Source organism: Alligator mississippiensis, chromosome 1 (assembly GCF_030867095.1).
Source record: "Alligator mississippiensis isolate rAllMis1 chromosome 1, rAllMis1, whole genome shotgun sequence".
NCBI classification, from domain to species: domain Eukaryota; kingdom Metazoa; phylum Chordata; order Crocodylia; family Alligatoridae; genus Alligator; species Alligator mississippiensis.
The window spans coordinates 185,743,640-185,768,015 of NC_081824.1; the positions used below are offsets into that span (position 1 = coordinate 185,743,640).

Here is a 24,376-nt window from a genome sequence, read left to right on the forward strand (position 1 = left end):
GCAGAGAACTGCCAGCCTGACCTCAGCCCTGAGCTTTATAAGGGCCAGGCCCTGCCCCCTACAGGCAGCTGGTTCCCCTTGGTTGCTCCGGCAACCCGCAGCTGCGCTCATTACCTGAGCAAGCCTCAGCTGGGCTCGTTATGTCAGGCCAGGGTGCGCTCACTCGCTCCCTGGCAGTTTCTCCACTCTAGGAGCAGGGGTACCGAGGTGCCCTGCGACACTATGTTTAAAAAAAACTTTAAGTACAATTTTGCTATAGTTGTCTTTGTCTTTGTCACTGCTATACTGCTTTTGAGTATGGGCATAAAAATACATTCCCACCGTGGTAAACTAGGGCATGAATTTATAGTCTAACAGCTGCTCTGTTCTAGATACCCATGTGCATTTTCCTACTTTGCGTTGAAGGTGAGGTGGTTTTACCACCCAGTGAAAGTGGGATAAGAACTTGTACATAATCAGTTACCACAGCGTGCCAGAGATACTAAGTTCAAGCTGTCCTTGCTTATCTTGTAACTTGTTCAAGCATCCATACAGTTTGTTGACAGATTCACCTTTTTAATGACCCAACTCTCCCTCTCACGCTTGGTTCATGTATTGTTGTCAAAATAGTGTATTATTTTACATTAGCAAGACACATGGAATGAAGATTGCTATCTAATGAAGTAGGCAGGTAAGATGGAGAAACTGAAGGAGGCAGAGGAGCATGCATGATAGGACTAAAAGTAAGCATTGAATAGCTGTCTGTTTGCTATGCATTGTTTAACCAATATGCCAAATGAGACACAGGTCTCAGGAAAAAAATATATGCTCATGTCATTTAATTATTTTAGTACAATATGTAAATGCAAAGAGGTAAAATCAAAATTGAGCAGACAACCTTAACTTTGGCATTGCGTGTCTCGATTGCTTTTTATATATTGCATATATTTATTTATCTCTACAAATTTCCTGAACAATTCTTTTGATTAGACTTAAATATGCCATATTTGTAGTGGGTATGTAATAAATAATTTTAAAGCCGTGGGAGTAACTTGTTATAACTCCTACAACATATCAGTATTTGATACTATAGATTTTTTTTAGACAATGTTATAATATAAAATCTTATAGGACTTGGCATACTTGGATTTCTTTTTTAGTTTGTTTTTTCATGTTCTTATTATATAAATCCAGAACACTGTTATTAAAAGACAATTCAAAGGTGGTGTTGACAAGTGACATCACTATGATGCTTGTTCCTTAATACTAAAGGTTTTCAGGCTACAGTACTATGTTAGCTATGCTAAGTTGAGATATATCAGACTGTATCCCTAGGATCCCCATCATGTTACTGAAGAGATCTTGTGATTTAACAGAATGCTTCTAACATGGTTAGAAATTAAGCCTGTGTGAATAGGGAAACATTCGATTTGGCCAATTCGGAGGACAATGATTCGATCTGACAATTCAAGTCACTGTCCCCGTTCGATTCAGCTGAATCAGAATTGGAGATTTGGCACCGATTCTGAGATTCAGATTGGCTGGGGAGAGGCAGGCACAGCCAAGCGGCTGCAGGGTCTCCCATGGCTCCTCCAGCTGTGCCTGCCTCTCCCTGGGGAGGGGGAGCTGCAGGAGAAGCTCCCATGGCTGCCCTGCCTGGCCCCATCTCCTGCCTGGCCCCAGCCTCCTGGTACTTAAAAAAAAAAACAAAAACAAAAAAAAACCCCACATTCACCAGCTGCAGCAGCGCGGGGATCAGGGCCTCTGAGGGCTCCTAGCAGAGCCCTTCCTCCCCCTCCCACACAGCAGGGGGCAGCAGGGATCGCCCCCACCGCTTGGCAACTGCATGACAACTGTCCCATGGCATGGGTGCAGCGTGGCTCGGCAGGGTGCCATGTACTGTCTGGGAGCTGGGCTGCTGGGGCTGAGCAGTGCCGTGCTCTGGCTGACTGCTGGACCCACCCCAGCTCCCAGACAGCATGTGGTGCCCTGCTGAGCCACACTGCACCAACGCAATGTGACAGCTGCCATGCATGTGCCAAGTGGGCGTGGCAATCCCTGCTGCCCCCCACTGTCCTGTGCTGCGTGGGGGGCCTTGCCATGAGCCCCCAGAGGCCCTGATCACCACTTCCAGACTGGTGTGTGTAGAGCTTTTATTTCCTTTTTTTTTTTTTTTTTTTTTTAAGTGCCGGGATGCTGAGGCCATTGGGATGGGACTGGGGGGGGGAGGTTGTGCGGGGGGGCTTTGCCACATGGCCCTAGAGCCCCCACAGCCCCTGCTACAGCCGGTGAGTGCAGTGCGCTTTTTTTGACTCCCGGACTGCTGGACCCACGCGGGGGGAGGGCAATCGGGGCACTGGGGCTGTGCAGGGGGCTGTGCCACAAGCCCCCAGAGGCCCCGATTGCTGTTGCCAGAGCCAGTGAGTGTGGGGCTGCATTTTAAGTGCCCAGAGGCTGAGGCTGGGCAGGGCAGCCATGGGGGCTTCTCCCGCGGCTCTTCCAGCTGCACCTGCCTCTGCCCTGGTGGGGGGAGCCCTGGGAGAAGCCCCCGTGGCTATCCTGCCCAGCCCCATTCCCAGCCCAGCCCAGCCAGCGGGCACGGGCGGTGCGATGCAGGCATGGTTTTCTCCAGGCGGAAGCAAGGCATAGCCCTCATGCCCAGCGCTACTGCGCCCGCATCAGCACTGTGTGCAGGTTCTCTGCCCTACTGCCACTTGCCAGCCAGTGCAGGGGGGGCACGGGATGTGGGTACGGCAGGGCTGGGAGAGGGGGCTATGCCGTGCTGCCGCTTGCCCCCTTCCACCTGGAACGAGCCGTGCCTGCACCCCGCCCCCGCCCCAGCTGGGCAGGCAGCAGCAGGGCATAGTCCCCGCTCCCAGCACTGCTGTGCCCACCTCCCACAACCCCTTGACCCCCTCCCTGAGTGATGTGCCTCCCTGCCCTGGCTGGGCAGTTTGTCCCAGTCCCAGATCCAATCCCTTCCTCCCCCACACCCCTTCCCTCCCCCAACCCTAACAAACTTACCAGCTGGATGCAGCTGTGTCAGCTGCATTTATAGTCTGTGACTGAATCTCTATAGTGGCAGACTCTTCTAAAGCCTTTCTGAATCGATTCTAATTTGGAGAGTTGGTCCCCAAATTGGGCCAAATTTCCTCCGAATCGAATTGGCTACCGAAGCTTTGCACAGCCTTATTAGAAATACTATTCCAAATAATGCTTCTCCTTTTTCCAATTGTGCATTTTGAATACATTAGTAGGTGGATTCTGTTCTAAAAATGGCTTTGTGCAGTGATCCCAGACTTCTCAATTCTTGTTAGTTTCAGTTGCTGATGTGTTTGTAAAAGGCTCAATTGGCGAAAGAAAATAAGAACTACAAACATGTGGGAAGTGGAATATTTCCACTATTGGAAAATGTTTTAACATAGTTTTCAACAGTAAGATAATATTCACTTTTACCGGCTACCTTACAACTAGGCAAGCCAACTAGATGTTTGAACTTCTGAATCTTTTGCAAAATTGATAGTTTTTTTTCAGAGAGAGTTTCAAAAAATTATGAAAATAAAGTGATATGGTATTAGGGCTAGAATTAGTTCTCTCATTCAAGGGAATATTCCTTTATGATATAGTTTTAGCTAAATAAACTTTCTGTTGACGAACTAAGAAGTTTATGGAGTGTTCAACTCTGGAAGAGGGTCTTGAAAGAAAAACCAGTAGCAGTGGCATTGTAGCTTTTCAAATTAATTTCAGTCCAATAATATGAAATGGTCTTTCTGTCTGAATACATGGGATGCCTGCAATTAGATAAAGTTGCTTTTCTCTAATAAGACTGACTGAAGTTTACCATCTTTTTATTTCTTTCTTCAAATGAGATTTTTGGCATTTTTAGATGAACAGCCTCTGTTTCAAAACCTATAAAGTGTCACTGGTATTAAATGTCATCTAAGTCAGTTTTAGCTAAATATTTTTTATTCCCAAATCTTTACATACTTAGACTCAAGATCAGGATTCTCTTGGATTTCCAAGACTTATGGTAAAACTGGAGGTGACTACTGTCATGAACTCCACTGTGTTGAAAAGGCACCCCTTACTGTATCCAGAGCCTGGGCATGCTGCATCTACTTTTCAAAAATGAAAAGTATTGGCAGCCTAAATAGAGGAAATTTGATTTTGTTCCCCCATAAATTTACAGCCTGCATCTCAAATGACCCAATTAAAGGAAGACTACACATTTTTCTTGGACTTAAAGCATGGTACTGCACAAGGTAAGGAGTACTTGTTTCCATTAGTAAGTTTGAAATGTTTTTTTTCTTGTATCTTGTATCTCCATAGGCGTTTCTGAGCTACTCAGAGATGTTTTTTCTGGCTCTATCATAAGAACCCAGTGGAAGATTGAAAATGTTTTGCTTTTTCTTCATAACCTGCTCAAACAATAGCTTAGTGTACCTGCTATAAAATAGTTCGTAATTATAAATGCATCATGTTCCATAAAAATCAGTGTTTCTCAAACTACTACATGTTGTTAAGTTATATAGGCTATATTTAAATAGTATGATTATTTTAAAGTATGCTGTGAGGATAAGAAGCTGTTTTAACTATATTGTTTTAAAATAAGGAAGATGGTATATGAAGTACTTTGAATTTTAGGTGGTCTGTGCTATCTCTACTAAGTAAAAACAACAACAACAACCCCTCCTTCTGTCCCCCCACCCCCACCCAAAAAACCTTCTGCCTTGTCTGTTGGCTGCCTTTGTCCACAACGAACTCTACTAGTCATTGTGAAGGAGATCTTTAAAGAAGACCATAACATTCTCTTTGCTAATGACCCAACAAAAAAGTACTTTTGCCAAAAACAAATTCCTTTATCTTTTTTCTACCTCCCTGAGATCAGGGTTTATTAGCCAAACTTTCATAAATATGTCAGATGCCAAATGTTGATTTTGGCAAATCAACATTTGTTTGCAGTGACCAAAACATAGGAAAAATCATAAAATTAAAGATAAAATAAATGCATAACTCACCTGATTTTCAGTAGGTTATCAAAGCTGGTTAGTGATGAAAGGAATGTTTTCTCTCTGCTATAGACTTCCTTCTATGGTCTCCATTTACTATTACTGTTGTAAAGTTAGTCCATTTACACAATGACATCTAACTTAGTAATAAATTGAAAAATACTTGCATAGGAAGTTTCATTATAAGCCATTTTGCTAGTTATTTCCAATCTCTGTTTGATTCTTTGCATTAAAGCCATCTGTTCTGGAACAAAGAACTGTACGTGGGAGAAAAATAATGAAACGCAGGTGTAAAATTAGAAAAATAATCTTCTAGTTTGGGGATATACTACTGTACTTCAAAAAGCTTAGGCTATGAAAACAATGTATTAGAATGTTAGGCATTTTAATAATTTTTGGGAGAAGTATTCTTTCAAACAATATTATGTTTGCCAAATTTATCTTCTCCCACTACTAATGCCAACCTTTTTTATTAGATGTATCAAATCTAATTATGATTTACTGTTGAAGATTTATCTCTGAACAGTTATGGCTACCCTGGCACTAATTTACCATAAACTCAGGATGTACTATAATTTCAGATCACCAAGGAAGTGTAGTGCATTGTTAGGTAATGATTTAGGATTTTTTTGTTTTGTTTTGTTTTCTTAAAACTCTACCAAGTTGCCTCCCTTTGCTTTCCTTATTTTGTGTGGTGTCTGTCTACATTTATAAATGCCTCAATGTGGACAAGATTTTTAAGGATTTCACAGACACGTTTTATACCACCTGTGTTTAATAAGTGAAAGTAAGTATTGCTAATATGTCAGTCAATTTCTGCTTTGTGTACAGGAAACAACTCTCTTACCCTGTAAAACAAATAGACTCTATACATACACTATAAAATAGAGAAATCTCTCTAAGCATATACCAGCAGTCAGCAGCCTCTAGCCCTCAACCTAGTTCCAACCATAGAACCATGTTATTCAGTCAGCGGTTATGAGGTTTCAGCTACCTCTACACATTACAGGTCTTGCTCAATTACCTAAAGACCAGGTACATGTGCAGAGCAGCTATCATGCTATACAGGTACTCCTCACTTAACGACCTACCTGTTTAACGACCGCGCGGACTTACAACCAGCTCTCTGAGCAGTTGGTACTCCGAGCAGGTAGGTCGTTAAGTGAGGAGTACCTGTATTGTGGAAACAGCGCGCCGCAGGTTCAGCACGGCGGGGCGGACAGCTCCCGCGCTCGCGGCCTGGGCGGGGCGCACGGAGCGGGCTTTCCTCGCCGGGGCCGGGGCAGCTCCGCCGGCTCCCACCTGCCTGCAGGCGCAATGCCCCCAGCCCCACGCGACAACAGCCGGCAGGGCGCAGAGCAGCCCCGCGCGCGGGTCTGGAGGGTGGGTTTAAGGGCAGTGGTTAGTTCTGCCTGCCAGGGCCAAGCTTCCCTCCTGCTCCATGGTGCCAGCTCCTTCCCTCTCTCAGCATCCTCTTCCCACCAGCCCTGGCTTCAGGGCCAAATGCTGCCCTGGTGCTGGCAAGAGGAGGGGAGGGAGCAGCTCGGCCCCCTGCCCCAGGGACGCGGCTGCCAGTACACGGTCCTGCGGGGAGCACTTTGCTGCTCAGAGCGGCTCGTCGCTTATCAACCAATTCGCTTAACGACTGAGTCGCAGGAACGGAACTCGGTCGTTAAGTGAGGAGTACCTGTACAAAGCTCCAACTGACCATAAAGTTAGACCTTGAAAATGTGTACTAACTTTATAACTGGTTGCTATTGAGTTTTAATTTGCACATGTAGCAAGGTCTCCCCTGTGGCTGGGAGCTCTGTCAGCTGACAGAGGTCCTAGCTGCAGGAGTGCACCATACCCAGCATAAAAACCCTGAGCTCAGGAGTGTGGGAAGCCCCCAGGCCAGAGGATTGCCGCAGGGGCATTTCCACCGCAGGGGTGCTGGGAAATCAGGGATGCATGGGGTATCTTTGTGGGTGGAAGCCCCTCAACTGGGATGCATAGTGCTCCCAATTGTGGGAGCTTTCTTCTTGATGGTGCAGGGGGAGCCTGAGATTGGGCTCCTCTTGCTCCTCGTGCTCCAGCAATAATGCTTGATGGGTGCATGCACTTTACACCACAGCAAATTAAGTTGCTGCGCAGTTAAGTGTCACGGTTTATGCTATTAGACCACGGCAAACTAATTTTCACCGCAGTAGGATGTTAATGCAGCAAAAAAAACTGCATCTAAATGCACATGTAAATGCTGACCCAGGTGTACATTGTGCCTAGTGAGCCCAGGCAGCAGGGGGCCAGACCCTTGCCTGCTGCCTATCCACAGGGTTCCTCACACTGGGGCATTCTCATGCCCCAGCCAGCCCTGATGCCACCTTATGGAGCCTGGGCTTTACCCCCTCAATTTTCCTGCCAGCCCAAGGCTGCTCTGTCCTGGCTTAAACAGCTGCAGTCCTGGGAGCAGCATCTGCACGTGTGCCCTGGACCATAGCAGTTTGAGCATCTACATGTGCCATTAAGGAACTGAAATAAACTCCGGCACAAACTGTGCCAGAATTTATCCTATCACCTTAATGATACTGTAAATGTACCCAGTGGTATCTAATGCACAAACCCACAATTGTGCCTCCTGCCATGCACATGTGGCATGCCAGGAGGCATGATTGTGTGAATCATTCATTAGATCTCATCGCTTCTCTACTTGCATGTGTGGTGGGGACCAATGGTGACATTTAACAGCAAAGGGCTTCAGCTACAGGCACTCTCCCCATGTTGCCATGAGGACAAGTGCTAGTGATAGCCAGGTTCTGGCATCTGCTTGTCTGCTTACATCTTACTTAGGGTGGGTCCTTCAAGGCTTCAGCCAAAAAAGGTTACCTACCCTTGTCATATGTCTATAATAACAGTTTTTAAACCCATATTTCCATGGAAGTTAAGTTTATGTTGGAGGCAAGGATTTTTGTGACTGATTTTATTGGACCAACTGCATACTTAGCTAGGTTTAGATAAGTTTGTTGGATATTCTAAGCATAGTTCAGCTGTCAAGATAATACTCAATTTATTTATTTTTTAATTAACCTTTCTTCTATCAATCCAACCTAATGCAAGTTTAAAAGTTGCTTAAAATCTCTTCTTTGAGGTGTTCTGCCTTCAAACATAGCGCCAGAGATGGCTTCACTGTTCAACAAGATAGTTACCTCCAGCAGTGCCCCCAGAAATACCAATTGTACTTTTTGTTTTGTTTTGTTTTTTTAAATATATCTTACATTTATTCATAGTTGCAATTGTTATGAATTGTTGGGCTGAACAGTTTTCCTTTCATAGATTCATAGATTCTGCCATGGGCAGAAAAGAACACTGGGGTCAGACGACCCCAGCTAGGTGCTTGTCCAGTCTCCTTTTGAAGACCCCCAAGGTAGGAGAGAGCACCACCTCTTTAGGCAGCCCATTGCATCTTCTGGCAACCCTTACTGTGAAGAAGTTCTTTCTAATGTCCAACCTAAATCTGCTCTCTGTTAATTTGTGTCCATTATTCCTAGTTACTCCAGGGGGTGCCCTAGGAAATAGAGCATCTCCTATTCCCTGATGCCCTCCCCTGATTAATTTATAGGCAGCCACAAGATCACCTCAGCCTTCTCATGCAAAGGCTGAAGAGATCTAGGTCCCTCAGTCTCTCCTCGTAGGGCCTTGCCTGCAGGCCTCTGACCATATGAGTGGCACTCCTCCGAACCCTCTCAAGATTCTCCACATCCCTCTTGAAGTGCGGCACCCAAAACTGGACCCAGTACTCCAACTGCAGCAGTGCGATTAGCCTTGTTGATCACTTTGTCACGTTGACGACTCATGTTCATCTTGGAGTCAACTATGACTCTAAGATCCCTTTCCACTGCTGTGCTGCTGAGAAGGTCATCCCACAGCCTGTGAGCATGTTGGTGATTCTTTTTGCCCAGGTGCAGCACATTGCACTTGTCTTTGTTGAGCTGCATCCTATTTCGTTCTGCCCATTTTTCCAGCCTGTCCAGATCAGCCTGGATCCGTTCTGTACCCTCTGGTGTGTTAACTTTGCCCCATCATTTGGTATCATCTGCAAAATTGGACAGGGTACTCTCCACGCCCTCATCCAAGTCACTGATGAAGACATTGAATAGCACCGGTCCAAGGACCGAGTCTTTCGGGACTCCACTGCCCACATCTTTCCAGGTCGATATTGACCCGTCCACCACCACTCTCTGGGTGTGACCCCTAAGTCAATTTGCCAAACACTAAATCACCTTAATCCAGCCAGTCATATGATAGAATTCTACCTGTACTCTTAAATTTCACTTTTAAACAGTGGCATACTTCAGCTTTAATAAATCTTAATGCAAATGTTCAAGTTCATCACTGACCATGCAATACCTTAAATATTTTTTTCTTTGAAATTTTGTGCTGTCTTTTGTCAGAAGATTTCTATGAATGACTATTTAGCAGCACATTTTTTTTAATTGTCTGTAAATTCAGTTTGTCTCTGAGCTAGGATTGTATTTCCTGTATTTTGCTTTGAAACTAATATTACATTATAGCTTTTTGTCATTTAAAGCGATGAAATCTTCCAAGTCACTGGCTTCTTAAAAATTCTCAGGTTCACTTTTTTGTGCTTTCTGTTTTTTATTTCGCTGATAAAATAGTAATTTTCTGAAAATCTATTGCTAATTGGCCACTCTGCAGGTGGTAGTAAGAGCCAGAGCACTCCTAGCAGTACTCAGGTGTTATTGCATCTTCCATCACTGCTTAGATCATACCTAAAAGACTTTCTGATAAAAGTGCTGGGATTTGTTCAGTTAATTTGATTGGCATTGGTGGTCAAACAGTAATATAAGAAATCTTGAAAATTGTAAGCACTGATGATTAGGGAGTACTAAGTCCAGTACTTTTCTTTGGTCTGGCTCAGTTGTATTAAGCTGAAAGGAAAAGATTTCTAGCACTCTCCTGTTCAGATGAACCAGAGTTCATAATTTAGTTTTTTATAAGAATATTTATGTGCTTAATAGCTTCAAAGCTAGTTAAAGTTCCTTATTTTCTTTGTGAGAATGAATTTTAAACTTCTGAGAATTATTTTTTAAACGAAGTACACTTAATTGTGTCAGTTTATATAAGCCATTTCTATTTTCCACAAGTCTAATGAGTTCTTATGTTATCTGCTTTCATTTCTACCCCCTACCCTGTCCTTTAGTTTTGAGGGGGGAAAAAAGTGTGTGCATGTATATGTGTGTGTGTGTATGAAGCTTTTTGCTTAATCCATTTCCATCTAAGCTATCTGCCTCAAAAATAGGAAGATATGTTTTCAACTTCAATATTTATACATATAATCTAAATTATATATCATGTACATATACAATCCGATATTTTTTTTAGGGGTTGCCATTTTTCCTCAAAACTGAGGGGCGGAGTAGGGGGTAGAAATGAAAGTAGATGACATAAAAACTCATTAGACCTGTGGGAAATAGAAATGGCTTATAAAAACTGACACTTAAGTATACTTAATTTTTAAAAATAATTCTCAGAAGTTTCAAATTACGTATGTATGTATGTATTGGTGTAGGAAATATTAAATGATGGTGCAGTAACAATGGCACTATAGAAGCATGTGTGTTCCCCCCCCCCCCCCCCCCCCAGGATTCAAAGGATATTCTAATATTATAAAAGACTTAGTCTGTCTTTCTGTCTGTCCGTAACACTTTATTTGCACTCTAATTGTCTGAAACAACCAATTGGACTGCTCCAAGAGCATTCCAAATGGAAGGCGGCAGTGTGGCAGAGCACTGCCATGATAATGGCAACAGAGCTGACGGAGCAGGGGAGTGAGGCCAGTACCGCTGGCCTCATCCCTCCCCCCCCAGCCCTGTTCCCTGGAGGCGGTGTTGGCCAAGGGGGGTGCGGGGCAAGCTTCACCCCCCCCACACACTCCTGGGAGGCGGCAGTGTAGGGTGCTGACAGTGCAGCGCTGGCCCCCCCCCACTCCAGCCTCGCCACCACTGCCAGGCCCCAACAAAAGCTGGCAGGGAAGGGGAGGAGGGAACAGAATGATGGTGCCCTGCCACTGCTGGGCCCTGAGAACAGCTGGGAAGGAGGGAGGAAAACCAAGGTGATGGCCGGATACTCAGTGAGGCAGGAAGCATCAGTAATTATTCTTCTTTCAACCCAGTGCTTGTCTTTGGGCAGGCTGTACTGGATAAGGTGCCAACTTTCTGATAAGATGTAACAATGAAGTTCTGATCATTGTAGTGATATAGGTGTAGCCAAGCCACTTCAACCTTTAACACTCTTTCATTCAGGCCAGGTACAGACATTACAATTTTATCAGTATAAGCAATTGGAAACCAGTCTGTACAGAATAGAACAGAAGTTTTGCACACATAGATTGATTTAAAAATGGCAAAACTGCATCTAAGATTTCCCCCTCCCCTTTACCAAAGGGCGAATGTGTGTTCTGTTCGCTACCAATCTAAACTATGCCACTTACAGAAAACTATGTGACTTCAATCAATTTCACCTCGGGCTTTTTGAATGTCTGTATCTAGCCTCAGAATCCAAGTTGGAGTACGTTAGTTAATTTATATCACTACAGATTCATACTGACATAAGTTAGATTTTTTTTAGTTAGCATAGGCAGTTTGGGCATTTGTTTCAGCCATCATAAAGCAATGTCATCACCAGTGTGAAGAGCTTGAAGGCCACCAGGTATATATGGACATGAGTCAACAATGTGGGACATGGTATGAACTTGTCCACAAGGGTATTTTTTGTAATTTTGAAGGCCATTGGTATAGGTTTGAGGCACAGTGACCCTGTCCAGTTTGAAAATGTTTAAGAAGTGCCCAATAACAGTGTGGCCAATTAAATCCTGGTTGACTGATTGTAGGGTCAGAGATGATGTGGTGATTGATCAGTGTTTCTGCTTACTATTCTTCATGTCTTTGAGTAACTAAAGAAAAATGAAAGGATTTTGAAAGGGTAGACAATATTGGACATCCTGAGGGGAGCTGAGTTATTGATAGGTGGAATATGTCCCAATGCAGTGGCAGTGTAGAATTATCATGGAGTCTGGCTAGTAGGTTTACTTCAGCATTTGTGTGGTAGAGATGAGGTGGAACAATGTTACTGAGGACTGGTAACCATGGGAGTAGAGTGGGACACAATGTGCCTGACACAAGATGCATTGTAGCATGCAGTTGGATGTCCATTAAGGTTGCGCAAAGCTTCGGTAGCCAATTCGATTCGGAGGAGGTTTGGAAGCTGAATCTCCAAATCCGAATTGAATTGGGAGACCAGTTAAAAGGTCTAGATTGAATTGGAAGCCTCCAAATCAATTCGGAAAGGATTCGGCCCAATTTGGAGATTTGGCCATAGACTAAACAGGCAGCAGTTCTCAATGCTGGACACAGCTGCCTCCAGCTGTGGTAGGCGGAGGGGGAAGGGAAGGGACGTGGGGGGACAGATCAATACCCCCACAGCGAGGGAGGGATTGGGGCTGAGACAAGCTGCCCAGCTGGGGCAGGGGGGCACATTACTCGGGGAGGGAGTCAGGGGGTTGTGGGAGGTGGGTGTGGCAGTGCTGGGAGCAGGAACTATGCCCTGCTGCTGCTTGCCCAGCCGGGGGAGGATATGGGACTCGGGGAAGGAGGTGGGGAGTGTGGGATGTGGGTGTGACAGCGCTGGAAGCAGGGCCTATGTCCTGCTGCCGCTTGCCCAGCTGGAGTGGGGGGAGGCGAAGGGGGGGGCACGATGTAGGTGCAGCTCACTCTGGGCAGAAGGGGGCAAGCGACAGCAGGGCATAGCCCCCACTCCCAATGCTGCCGTGCCCGCATCCCACACCCCCTTGCCCCACCTTGGCTGGGCAAGTGGTGGCAGTGCTTGTATACTGCGCCCCCCTGCCCTGACTGGGCAAGCGGCAGCAGTGCCCGCATCCCACGCCCTCTGCCCTGACTGGGCAAGCAGTGGGCTATGCCCTGCTGCTGCTTGCTCAGCCGGGATAGCAGGGCATGGGATGCGGGCACGGCAGTGCTGGGAGCGGGGGCTCTGCCCCGCTGCCGCTTGCCCAGCTGGGGTGGGGGAGCACGGGATGCAGATGCAGTAGTGCTGGGAATGAGGGCGATGCCCTGTTGCCATTTGCCCCATTCTGGATGCGCCTGCATTGCCCCCTCCCCCCACTCCCCTGATATAGAGGGATTACCGGTAGTAGGATGGTGCATACTGATTTATTTATTTATTTTTTAAGACTTACGATCCAAGTCACGAACCTGCAGCTGTAAAGCAATCTATGCTGACTCTCATACTGTACTGGGAATGGGCAACCAAGGCACAGCCATCAGCAAACAGAAATTCCCAGAGAAGTTCATCGAGTGCTATTGATTTTTTTTTTTCTTTGCAATCACCTGAGGTTAAACAGCCTGTCATCAGTTATGAATCTAATCTGAATACCTGTGTTGTGGTCACAGAAAGAACTAGCACTGCAGTAAACAAAACAATAGAAAGTGTTGATGTGAGGACAGCCTCATTTTAAACCATTTTTTATTCAGAATGGAATGGAGATTTTTCATCTTCCAACCATTCTTGTCATCCCATCATGAAGCTGTCTAACTATTGCAATGAATTGGTCAAGGCAGAAATTTCCATAAACTTTCCCTACTGACAGTGCCAGATGCTACACTAAGATCAGTAAAGACTCAATAGAAGACTCCGTTCTGCTCTCTACATTGATATTATATTTGCCATACAGTAAAAATTGTTCCCATTGTTGCTCCCCTTTCTCTGAAACCACTTTATCTAGTGGCAAAAATCTCAGCTATATGGCAAGTAAAACAGTTGATCGTGACTATGGCAAGTATCTTGCCAGCAGCTGTTAAGAATATTTCTCAGTGCTTGTCACATGAAATGATTACCAGTGGTTAAATAAAGGCAATGTATTCTTAAGGATTCCATACTGACTGACAGAAAGGGCTTTGTGAAATGTTGGATTAATATCTGGTGGTTCCCTACTTCTCAGGCAGAACAGAATTGGAGACGAGATGCTTTTTTGTCTTTTATTTAAGAAAAATACAATTATTTTCAGTCTTGGAAATGACAGGGTTGGTAGTAAGAATTTCACTGTTGGCATTGAGGTTGCTGATCAGTAGTCTTATTTGTATTGGATTCCTGTTGAGCAGGTTTTAAAGAGGTCAGCCTGCCTTTCTGGAATTTGGCTAGAGGAGCATTTTCATCTGAGCTCTTAAGAGAAGTAAAACAATTTGCATGAGGCCCATGAACTATTATAACAGCATCATAAAACTTTGAGTCATTTCAAGCAAAATGACTGTAGTTGGTTTGTTTTCTTGTCTTATGTTATCTCACAAGTCTTCAGTTTAACTGAAGAGTGGTATATGTCTTGTAAAAAAAACATTTTTCTTGAATGTTAAAGTTTTTATCAGCTGTACAAGATAGATAAATATAGATGTGAAGTTACTCATCACTTAGTCTCCTTGTATTCTCAGCAGTCCCATCAAACAAATTTTGATGCTTCTCAACTGTTAACCCAGGGTATTTAAAGCAGCCTTGTAAACAACTCAAAGTGCTTCAGTCAGCTTCGGTGTTGCCAGAAGAATGTGTAGTAGTTATTATCCAGATAGCTTTCTACCACCATATGTAGCTCTTGTTTTGTATTATCAGCCTTCAGTATTTAGCTGCTGCTTGAGCGTTTTGGCTTGTTAGTTTGGTATTGATGCTGAAGTTTGGGCAGGTGAGATTAGTCCAATGATCAGCTACTTCCATGGATTTGGTGATCCTGACATTACTGATGTCTCATTGACTACAGCATGTCACACAAATGCCAGTGTTTGAATTGGAGTGCAGCCAAAAAGGTGCCCTTTAAGTGGGGTGTGGAGGAGTTGAGATGGTGTTTGTGTTTAGTACATTGCACTTTCCATGTTTGCTAGTAATACTCTGTCAGATTTGGTGGTCTGAAGCAACATGGGAATTGAAGTTGTCCAGTATAATGAACTTGTCCCCGGGGATTAGTTGTTAGACTAATATAGCACTTCTCTGAAATATTAATCTTCTGCTTAATTAAATGATTCCTGCTGAAGGGAAGTCTATTTTTACCAACAGTAGTGGATCTGAAAGCAAAGCATATTTTAGCCTTTTGTCCAGAGAAGATTATCAACCTTACCAAAAGAAATGTAGCTGGTCACAGACATGGTAAGCTGGCTGTCTTTGCAAGATACATTTCAATTTCTGTGGCTAGGTAGATTCTGTATCTGATCAATTCTTCACCAACTAATGCAGTCATTCTGGTCAGTTAGAAATACTACTGCCCATAATGTTCATGTGTCCCAAGTTCCTGTGTTTAGAGTAATCAAAACAATCAGAAAACTGTTTATCACTATAGTGGGAGAACTGTCAGCTGTATGACCACAATGAAAGTTAAGCAGGCAATGTATAGGATACATTTTTTACCCCCAGGCCCTTCCTCAGAATGTGGAGGTAAGTGGCATGATCCTCAAAAAGGCATTGCTCAGTCCCCCATGAGGTTCTTGAACACCACTGCTGCCTTGATATAATAATGGGTAACCCTGACCTTCCTGTGTGTAGTTTGCAAGTGCAGCTCCCAGTGTATCTACCTACACCTGCTGCTTTGCTTCTCACCTGTCACCACAGGGGCTATAGCAGGATAGAGAAAGTGTTAGATTAGATTAAATTAATCTGTTTGTCACTTGAATTTAGTAAGGAAGATCAAATCTAAATCCATCTTGAATATCTTGCTTACTTGGCCACTATGAACAAAAATATTGGAGTTTGGCTCTAGTGGTAGTTTCATAGTAGCTAGGGTCAGGAGGGACCTGAACAGATCATCTAGCCTGACCCCCTGCCACAGGCAGGAATGAATGCTGGGTTCACAAGACCCCAGACAGGTGATCGTCCAACCTCCTCTTAAGTATGCCCAAGGTAGGGGCGAGGACCACTTCCCTGGGAAGTTGGTTCCAGATTTTGGCTACCCTAACTGTAAAAATTAGATGGCTTGCAGTTTCTGATTTGCCTGTATTAATTATTTTGCTGTCCATAAAATTTTGTTGCAATGCTTCCTAGCTACATAAAATTCTAAACTGCCATGGTAGCCTTTTTGTGAATGAAAGCCAGAGATAGGTGCCTCTCCATGACCCTTAGACATCCATCCAAGGATTCCTATGTACCTAGTTTGGCATCAAGCTATCCCAGTTACCAGTGGCATGTGGCAGTCACCATCATAAACTACTACTTGGAGATATAGGTCACAGAAGTTCACCCACAGAACGCAGCTAACTTCTGAACACAGGAGGACACCATGCACAAAGAAGGGAGCGAGAGTGGCAATGCAAGAGGAAAGAAGTAGTACTGTCTGGTCTGCAGCAGGAGTTCCACACAGCTGTCAGGCAATGAAAGTGGAGCATGGAATGGGCTTCTGCACCCTTGCACATGCGTTGTTAAGAGAAAATATAGAAGGGTTTGTAAATTTCTTAAATCTCTTGGGGCTATACCTTCCAACTTCATTTGTGAGCAGTCTGGTGTCTGTTTCATTCCATCTCATAATCTGTAAATTTTAGTAATATATTCAGTATAATGCCATTTCAGGCATCTACTTGTCTGCTGATGCAAGACTGCAACCTATCAGGATCATTGATATTGTTCATTGATATTAGGAAAAGCTTTCTCACTAAAAGGGTAGTAAAGCACTGGTACCAGAGAGATTGTGGAATCTCCATCCTTGCAGTTTTTTAAAGATCCAAGTAGACAAAGCCTTGGGTGGGATGATATAGCTGAGGTGGTCCTGCTTTGAGCAGGGGATTAGACTAGATAACCTCATGAGGTCCCTTCCAACCCTAATTTTCAATGATTCTGTGACATACCTTCTCATTTGTGGCATATCAGTGAATAGGAGTGCATCCTGCCTTTTTATATGGAAAGAGCTATAATTTCTGCTTTTCAATTTATGGTCACATTTCTTTGAGTTGTCATCACCACTGTGTTGAATGGTTGCGTATAAGTTGTTAGGCAGACATCCTGCTGTCCTTTTGAATGCACTGAAAAACTATTAATGCAAGACTGATTTGGCATGAGATAATTGACTAACCAGTCAAATTGAGAAAATAAAAATCTTCACCACTGCAAAACCTCCTGGTATAGTTTTCTCAGGTTCATGGTTTGGACACAAGCATCACTTTTTTCAGGCTACGATTTTGCATTAACTTTTTTTAACAAATTAAAAATGTATTTATATAAAAGCTTATATGAAACAGGAAAGCTAACTAATTCTTAGATTTAATTCTGTGTACTATAAAATAGCTGAAGGAGATTACCATGAGGCAGATTTTCCTGTTTTGTGGAAAAATGTTAAATGTAAGCAGCAAGAAGAGAATAATAATTTAATGAAAACTGTTTCAAAAAGTTAAAAAATTATTTTGTATTATACATAAATATCCTGGTCTACATTTAGACCTCTTGTTTGGGAGAATAAGAAGAATAGACTATTTTTAAAAATAAGAGTAAATAGTTATTATTAATGCAAGAGGCAAGGATTTCTTAGGGTGATATCTTTTAGTGGACCAGTTGTATAGCTGGGATAGAGTTAGACAACCTTTTGACTGCAAGACTTGTCTAACTATCCCAGTTGTACAGTTGTCCAATAAAAAAAATCACTCTAAGAAATTGTTACCTCTTGCATCCATCATGGCTACTGAATCACTCTAACACTACCATTTTCACTAATGCAACTTATTTTCTTTATTATGTTAAATATGTTATTAAAGAGTTATGAGTTTTCTGCCATGTAAACTAATCCTGTTCTATTTTTTTGTTTATCTTAACCTATATTATTAGTTCTTTTATTCAGGGTTACATATGCATATTTCTTAGTTTATTTTAATTTTTAATGTAATTGTTCTGGGAGACAAATACATTGAATCTGAGTGACTTTATTTTTATCATTTTTATGGTATCTTGTGTTAAGTATTCCTAAAATATATACAAACATTAAAAATATTTGGGGTTTGATGGATTAGTACTCTTGAAAGGGAAACAAAACACTAAATATTTCTAATCCTGCATTATTTACCGCATGGGTGGTTAAATGCTACTTTAAGCCTCATAAAATTAAAAGGGAGAAATCTGCCAACTGTAGCAGGAATTGGATTTAGGAAGAGTGGTACAGAGCCAAAATATTGCTACAGAATTAAATGTCAAAAATCTTCTTTAATAGTAGATATATAGTTCACAGTGTCTGGTTATGATTAATACATTTAATCTAAATCACTGAAAGTTGCTCTCTCCTTTTCCATAAAATACAATGGGACACAAATCAGTTTTACTGTAGGTGGATAACAATTGGAAAATAATGCATCTTCCCGCCCAATAAATTGTCAGTTATACCTTTTAACTAAAATCAATTCATCTTTCCAAAATTTATTACAATTTCTAATAATAAATCTTCTCAAATGTTTATTCATTTGCTTTTTGATACATTTGTGCCACTTTTGCTATGGTCTAATGTTTTTTCTTTTGATTCATTGTAAATTAGAAAATCTATTTTGAGTCAATTTTCTACTTAAGAAGTTAAAATCTATAACCCAGCCATTTTTTCATAGTCTCCTTTACACATTTTAATACCCTTGAACTTGAACTTAGATACAATCCAGTAAATTCTGATCAGAAGTTGATTAAAAGACTTTTCAGTGTAACTTCTTGACTATGGGCCAGATTCATAAAACAAGTACATATGAGGTGGTTAGGTGATTACCACAGATCTCTTTCTTGATTCAAAAAGGAAATATTGAAAGAATTATGGCAAATGAGCAAACGTGTAGATTTTAGTCAAAGGATTTTAATACAGACAAGCAGAAGTGCCTCTTTGAATTTGAATCCAGCTGTGATCATACAGAGCAACATAGCAGATGCTTCCTTTTGTTGTCTTTCCACAGTAGTGAGACTACTAGTACTATAGATAACCAACAACTCAATACATAACTAAAGCACCAACTATATTTTTCTGTTTTTTCCTGTGTGTATTTTCCTACAAATATGTCCTTTCAGTCTTAACGTATTTACAATTCACGCAGATAAAAAAATGGAAACAATATTGATAAGGAGAAGTACTGATTTGTTTAGCTGTGCATGTGTTCTGTAATGATTAATCAGATAATTTACAGGGTGAGTTAATTTTTTTCCTGTTATGCTTTTTCTGGCTTATACTTCCAGTATGTTCACATTTAGAAGTGAGGTAAAATTGACATTTCTATATAACATAAAAATGTTACAAGAAAGATGGTTAAAAGCTATCTTTAAAAATCCACCTGTAAACATGTCTTTCTTGTTTTCCCATTCTAGTAACACAACCTGTGATAGTTCCCATTTGGCACTCTGGCAGGAACTGCAGATAAAAAGCATGGCATTATGTGTAATTACTGCCAGTCTTATTAAAGTGTTGGTTTTATAATACCTGAGCATGTTCTGTTTATACTATAAATGTCAATTTGTTGACAGAATGGGGGAATGTTAGAAAACACTTCAAACACAATTGGGGAGAAAAAGTGACATGTTCATAATTTGAACTTGATCTACGGTATCATTTATTGGTAAATTTGTTTAGCTGATAGCATCTTGGGTGTTGAAATGATTGATTTAAGAGGTAAAAAATCATTTGTGTGGATGGATTGGAATTCATTAATTTTGCTAATTACACAGTGAAGAAAACAGATGTTTTCTTAGGCAAAGATCAAACATTAATTACAGGTCTTACCTTTTCATCTAAAAATAGTGTCAATATGTTCAGGTGTCTTTTGAAAGGTTGATTTTTTTTTTCTGAAATGGAAGTTTAATTCTATAGATTTAGCCTTTATATAGTTGTATTCAGATAATGATTTAATGGAGACATTTTGATTAGATTAGTACTACCATTTTTTATTAGAAAATTGATGTTATCCAGTTGTTCTATTTCTTTTTTTCGGAGTCACATATGCACAGCATGCTTTTAACCGTACCTCAGGCAGTTTGCAGTGCAAACCTTATTGTTGTGCAGACTCCCAATAGTACAGGCAGTCGTCAGACTTATGACGCAGTTGGTTCCTGAAAACCGCGTCTTAAGTCAAAACGTCATAACTTGGAACCAATTTTCCCACAGGAACAGTGTTACAAATGGGGGATTGGTTCCTTTACAACAGTCGATACAGCTGTGTGCAGCTGGTAAGTGTTGAGGTGGAAGGGGAGGGGAAAGAGATGGAGCTGGGGGGGAGGGGGGGCAGATCAATGCCCCCCACAGTGAGGGGGGGACTGAGGCAAACGTTTCCCAGCCAGGGCCGGGTGGGTGCGGGGAGGAGGGGTAGTGGCTCCTGCCCCAATGCACTGATAATCTGCTGGCTAGACTGGTGGTTCCTGCCACTGATCCTACCACTGGTCTGGGGGGGCATGTGCCCTCAGATCCTGTCCCCGGCTGGGCAGAGCTTGCCCCCAGCCCCAGTCCTTCCCTCACCATGCAGTGCATTGATCTGCTCCCCCAATCCCCTTCGCTTCCCCCTCCCCTTCCACCACAACACACTTACTAACTGCACACAGCGGTATCAACTATATCAGCTGTCGTAAAGATGAACCCCACTTCGGAATGTCAAAACAGGATGTCATTTTATAAATGTCATAAGCAACGTTCATCGCAACTCAAAGTCATAAGTCAAGGACTGCCTGTACTGTATAGAGAGGTAAGTTCTGTATGTGTAGGACTCTTTTCAGGATCGATACATATCATAGGTGACACATGAGTAAGTCCATAAAGCACAGTGAGGATGCAACAAGGAAGTAGATGTATGCTATATGCCAGAGGTTTTCAACCTTTTTTTAATAAGCATTACCCCTTTTGCCTCAAAGTTTCAGCTAATGTACCCCTTTATAATTTTTTTCTTGTTTTTAATGTTATCAATTATGTTCCTGGCCACTGCCACCCACCCCGAGCACAGCCCCAGCCCAGCCCCCCTGCCAGTGCTGCCTCAGCTCCAGCCCACAGCAGCAGCCTGCCCGTGCCTAACACACAGATCTGGGGGTACACGACCCCCCCGGCCTCCCAGGGTGTATACATTGGTGGGAGCTGCCACCCCCTTGCACCTCCTGGACAAGCCGCTTGCAGCTTCGTGCCATGCCCTGCCCCAGCTGTGAAGCACCTGCCCCAGTCCCAGCCCCACTCCTTCCCTTGCTGCAGGGGCCTCAGTCCGCCCTCCCCCCCACATGCCCCTTCCCTCACAACAGACTTACCAGCCAGACCCAGCTGCTCTCCATGCTGCCAGGCTGTGCTCCTGGCCGTCTGCATGCTGCATTGTGGCTGCATGCACGCACAGGGCATTTCTAAGCCATATTATGGGCTACATCAGCCAAAAAAGGCTGATTGCCAATACTTGTATATTCATTCTATGTACCCCCTATGACCTTTTTAAGTACCCCTAGGGGTACACGTACCCCCGGTTGACAACCACTGCTATAGGCGCATTTATCTTTTTCTGTGAGTTACTCGGTTTTGAATTGTTTTGAAATCTCCCTACCCTGCTCAGCATAGAGCAACAATAGAGAACACCTGAACAGACTGAATCATAGAAACCAAGTGAGTTTTGAGAAAATATTGGAAGGAAAATGAAGATGTTCTAGGTATAGGAAAGTGGTTTGAACAAAAATGCAGTGGAAGAATATTAGTTTGTGCTTTGTGTATCAATTCTTCACCCTTTAGTGAGAGGTTTCAGGCATCAAATCATGAATGAATCACATTTTTTTATTCATAATCAGAAAAGAGAGGTAACTACTTCAATAAATCACTTTTTGAAAAGGTGTAGCATGTGGGTTTTCTTCTTATTTAAATGTATACACACAAAAAATCCACAACCTAGGAATACAACAAAATTAATAACCAACTATAACCAAAATTTAGTGGATTCTAAGCTGATGATAAATTATGCCAGCAAAGCATACATTTTTCATGCTTGGGGGGGGGGGGCGTGGCGGGAGGTTCTTTGATCAGGGCAGCTCTCAGAGTGTCACATGCATTCAGTGTCCTGTGCTTCGAAATGGAGGTGGGGTGATTGAACTAAAAATCGTCCTACAGCTCCCTCCTACTTTCAAATGCTTGGGAGGAAAAAGATAAAATCTGCAGAATTTCCTTATGATAATCAGACCTGGACCTGGACTATTTTAGAGTGGATCAAAGAAAATTTTAAGTTATGGTAGTATAAGACTGATATTGTAGCCTTGATGGTCCAGTTATTACGTGAGGCAAGAATATCTTAGAGTGTTATCTTTTATTGAACCAAGTATGTAGTTGGGATTGGGTTAGATGAGCTTTTGCATGCAAGTCATTGAGATATTATCTACTATATTGTACTTCACTTTCAAAGCATGCTAGGGCACAGTTAGTTCTTATACCTCCAGAAGAAGAAAAGTTACATCTGAGATCAGTTTCAACCTCTAGAGAAAGGATGGCCAACCTGTGGCACATATGCCACAATGGCACAGGCCACATCTGTGCGTGGCATGTGGGCAGCACGCTGACAGATAGGGCAGGGAACAGAAAACAGAGTAGCAGATCAGGCAGGGAGCACTAGGCAAGGAGCAGAAAGCAGAGCAGCAGAGGGAGCAGAAAGCAAAGTAGCAAAAGCAGTGGAAGGGCATCGGCGTGGCACTCAGAAGGGTATGGGTGAGCCCTCACTGCTCTAGAGAGAAAACAAATGAGAGGAACTCATGGAACTTACACTTGAATCCCTTTCATTTTATTTTGCTTCACTGGAAGAGTGGGAAGGAACCAACTCTGCTCTGTGTGTGTAAGCTTTACCTAGAGGCCTCAAATATCCTTAATTTTCACAAAAATGGTGAGATGACCAGTTTGGTAGGCTGTTAGCAAAACTAACCAAATTGAGCACAATCCCAAGTGGACTGCCAATTAACAGATACTCTGCTGGCACCAGACTAATTAAAAATAAACAGATACATCTTTCTTTTTTTTCAGAACCAGCAAATTGGTAAGGTGCTGACATCTGGGAAAAGCTGGAACTTTTGACCACTTAACCTCCTCTCAAAACTGAGAGGATTTCTCTTTACAGGCCCCTGGCTGATGAAGGAATCATTGAAACCATTAATGGTCTCTGCCGGGATGCCTGGCAAGATTCACTTGGAGCAGATTTCTTTAAAGTTTTAAGTGCCTTCTTTAACATCCACCTTGTAACTATCCAGTCATTCTGAAGGAGTTGGTTGTATGCATCTAGATATCCAGACAGTTCGTAGCGAGAAGGGTAGAGGCTCAGAACTGTCTTTTTATGTGGAACTATATCCTTGATTAAAGGCTGAAAATGATTTAAAAATGGTAGCAAAATACTTGCACTCTGTCATTCAGAACTTTGCAAACCAGGAAAACTCGGTTTATTCGAACAATAGCATATAAATATTTAAACATGAGAAGTATGAGAAATAGTGGAATAATACTGAATAAGCTCAGGCTGCAGTGTATTCATTCAGCAGCCATTTTTCTGTCCAAGGGCTGGGCCCAGAAAGGTTTGGCAGCTGGCGCATGGCTCCTGATGGCCCGGCTCTGCTTTTGAGGGGCGCGCACTGCCTGTATGTGCACTGCTCCACTTTTTTTTCCCCGCAGGTTTATTTGACTCCCTTGCAGTGTGGAGAACATCTAAATGTGTGGTATATGGCTCCACAGTTGTGTTTGTGGCCCACATACTGCACGGCCGTGCTTGTCTGAACGCAGCCTGAGTAAATCTATATGGTATAATGCGGAGATGTCGGATAATTTGAACCGTACTGTGCTAAGACCAGCATAGGTGCAGTTCTGTAGCACTCCACCTAACCTAGTTAGTTCTGAGAAGCAGAGTCTATTAACCTGGGCCTAGCACCATGCCAGCACAACTATATTGATTTCAGTGCTCAAAAATAGCTCAGTTATTTGTACACACTCTTTATTGTCACACACAGCCATACCCTAATGTACTGCTTACTTCATATAAATATGAACTTACCTTATATTTTGTCTTTTGGAGCAGGTAAATGTCTTTTAAAAATAAACAAACAGAAAAATTCACCCAGATGAAAAAATTAAGCGGACTTCATTTTTATCTCTTACTGTTCTTTTTCTTCTTATATTTCTTCTTTCCTAGCCTTGACATGCTTTCCCCCATCAAATTCAAGTACAAAAGGACTATGTTGCTGTTGCATGCTTTGTACTTTGTATATATGCTATATGTGTTCTGGTTTTGTTTGGTAATAGTGATTTCCTGTGATATTACTATTGTTTGTTTTTAAGCTTTCACGATGCCCTGGATTTGCACAACACATCTGTAGGTAATAAACTGCCTTTGGATTATTCCAAGTTTAACTTTACGTTGAAATTC

General features: G+C 42.7%; 1 protein-coding gene across 3 annotated transcripts in view; it reads left to right on the forward strand.

The window, feature by feature from the left end:
- The window catches only part of GPATCH2 (G-patch domain containing 2), a 221,051-nt gene that overhangs the window by 54,867 nt on the left and 141,808 nt on the right, over positions 1 to 24,376 (forward strand). The window contains exon 6 of one of the 3 annotated variants that reach the window (XM_019483166.2): positions 22,990 to 24,360. The exons of the other annotated variants lie outside the window; for them this stretch is intronic. Coding sequence (XP_019338711.2) covers positions 22,990 to 23,040 — 51 coding nt within the window. The 3' untranslated portion in view covers positions 23,041 to 24,360. Of the gene's footprint in view, positions 1 to 22,989; positions 24,361 to 24,376 lie in introns of those variants that run through there. 3 annotated transcript variants of the gene reach the window in all.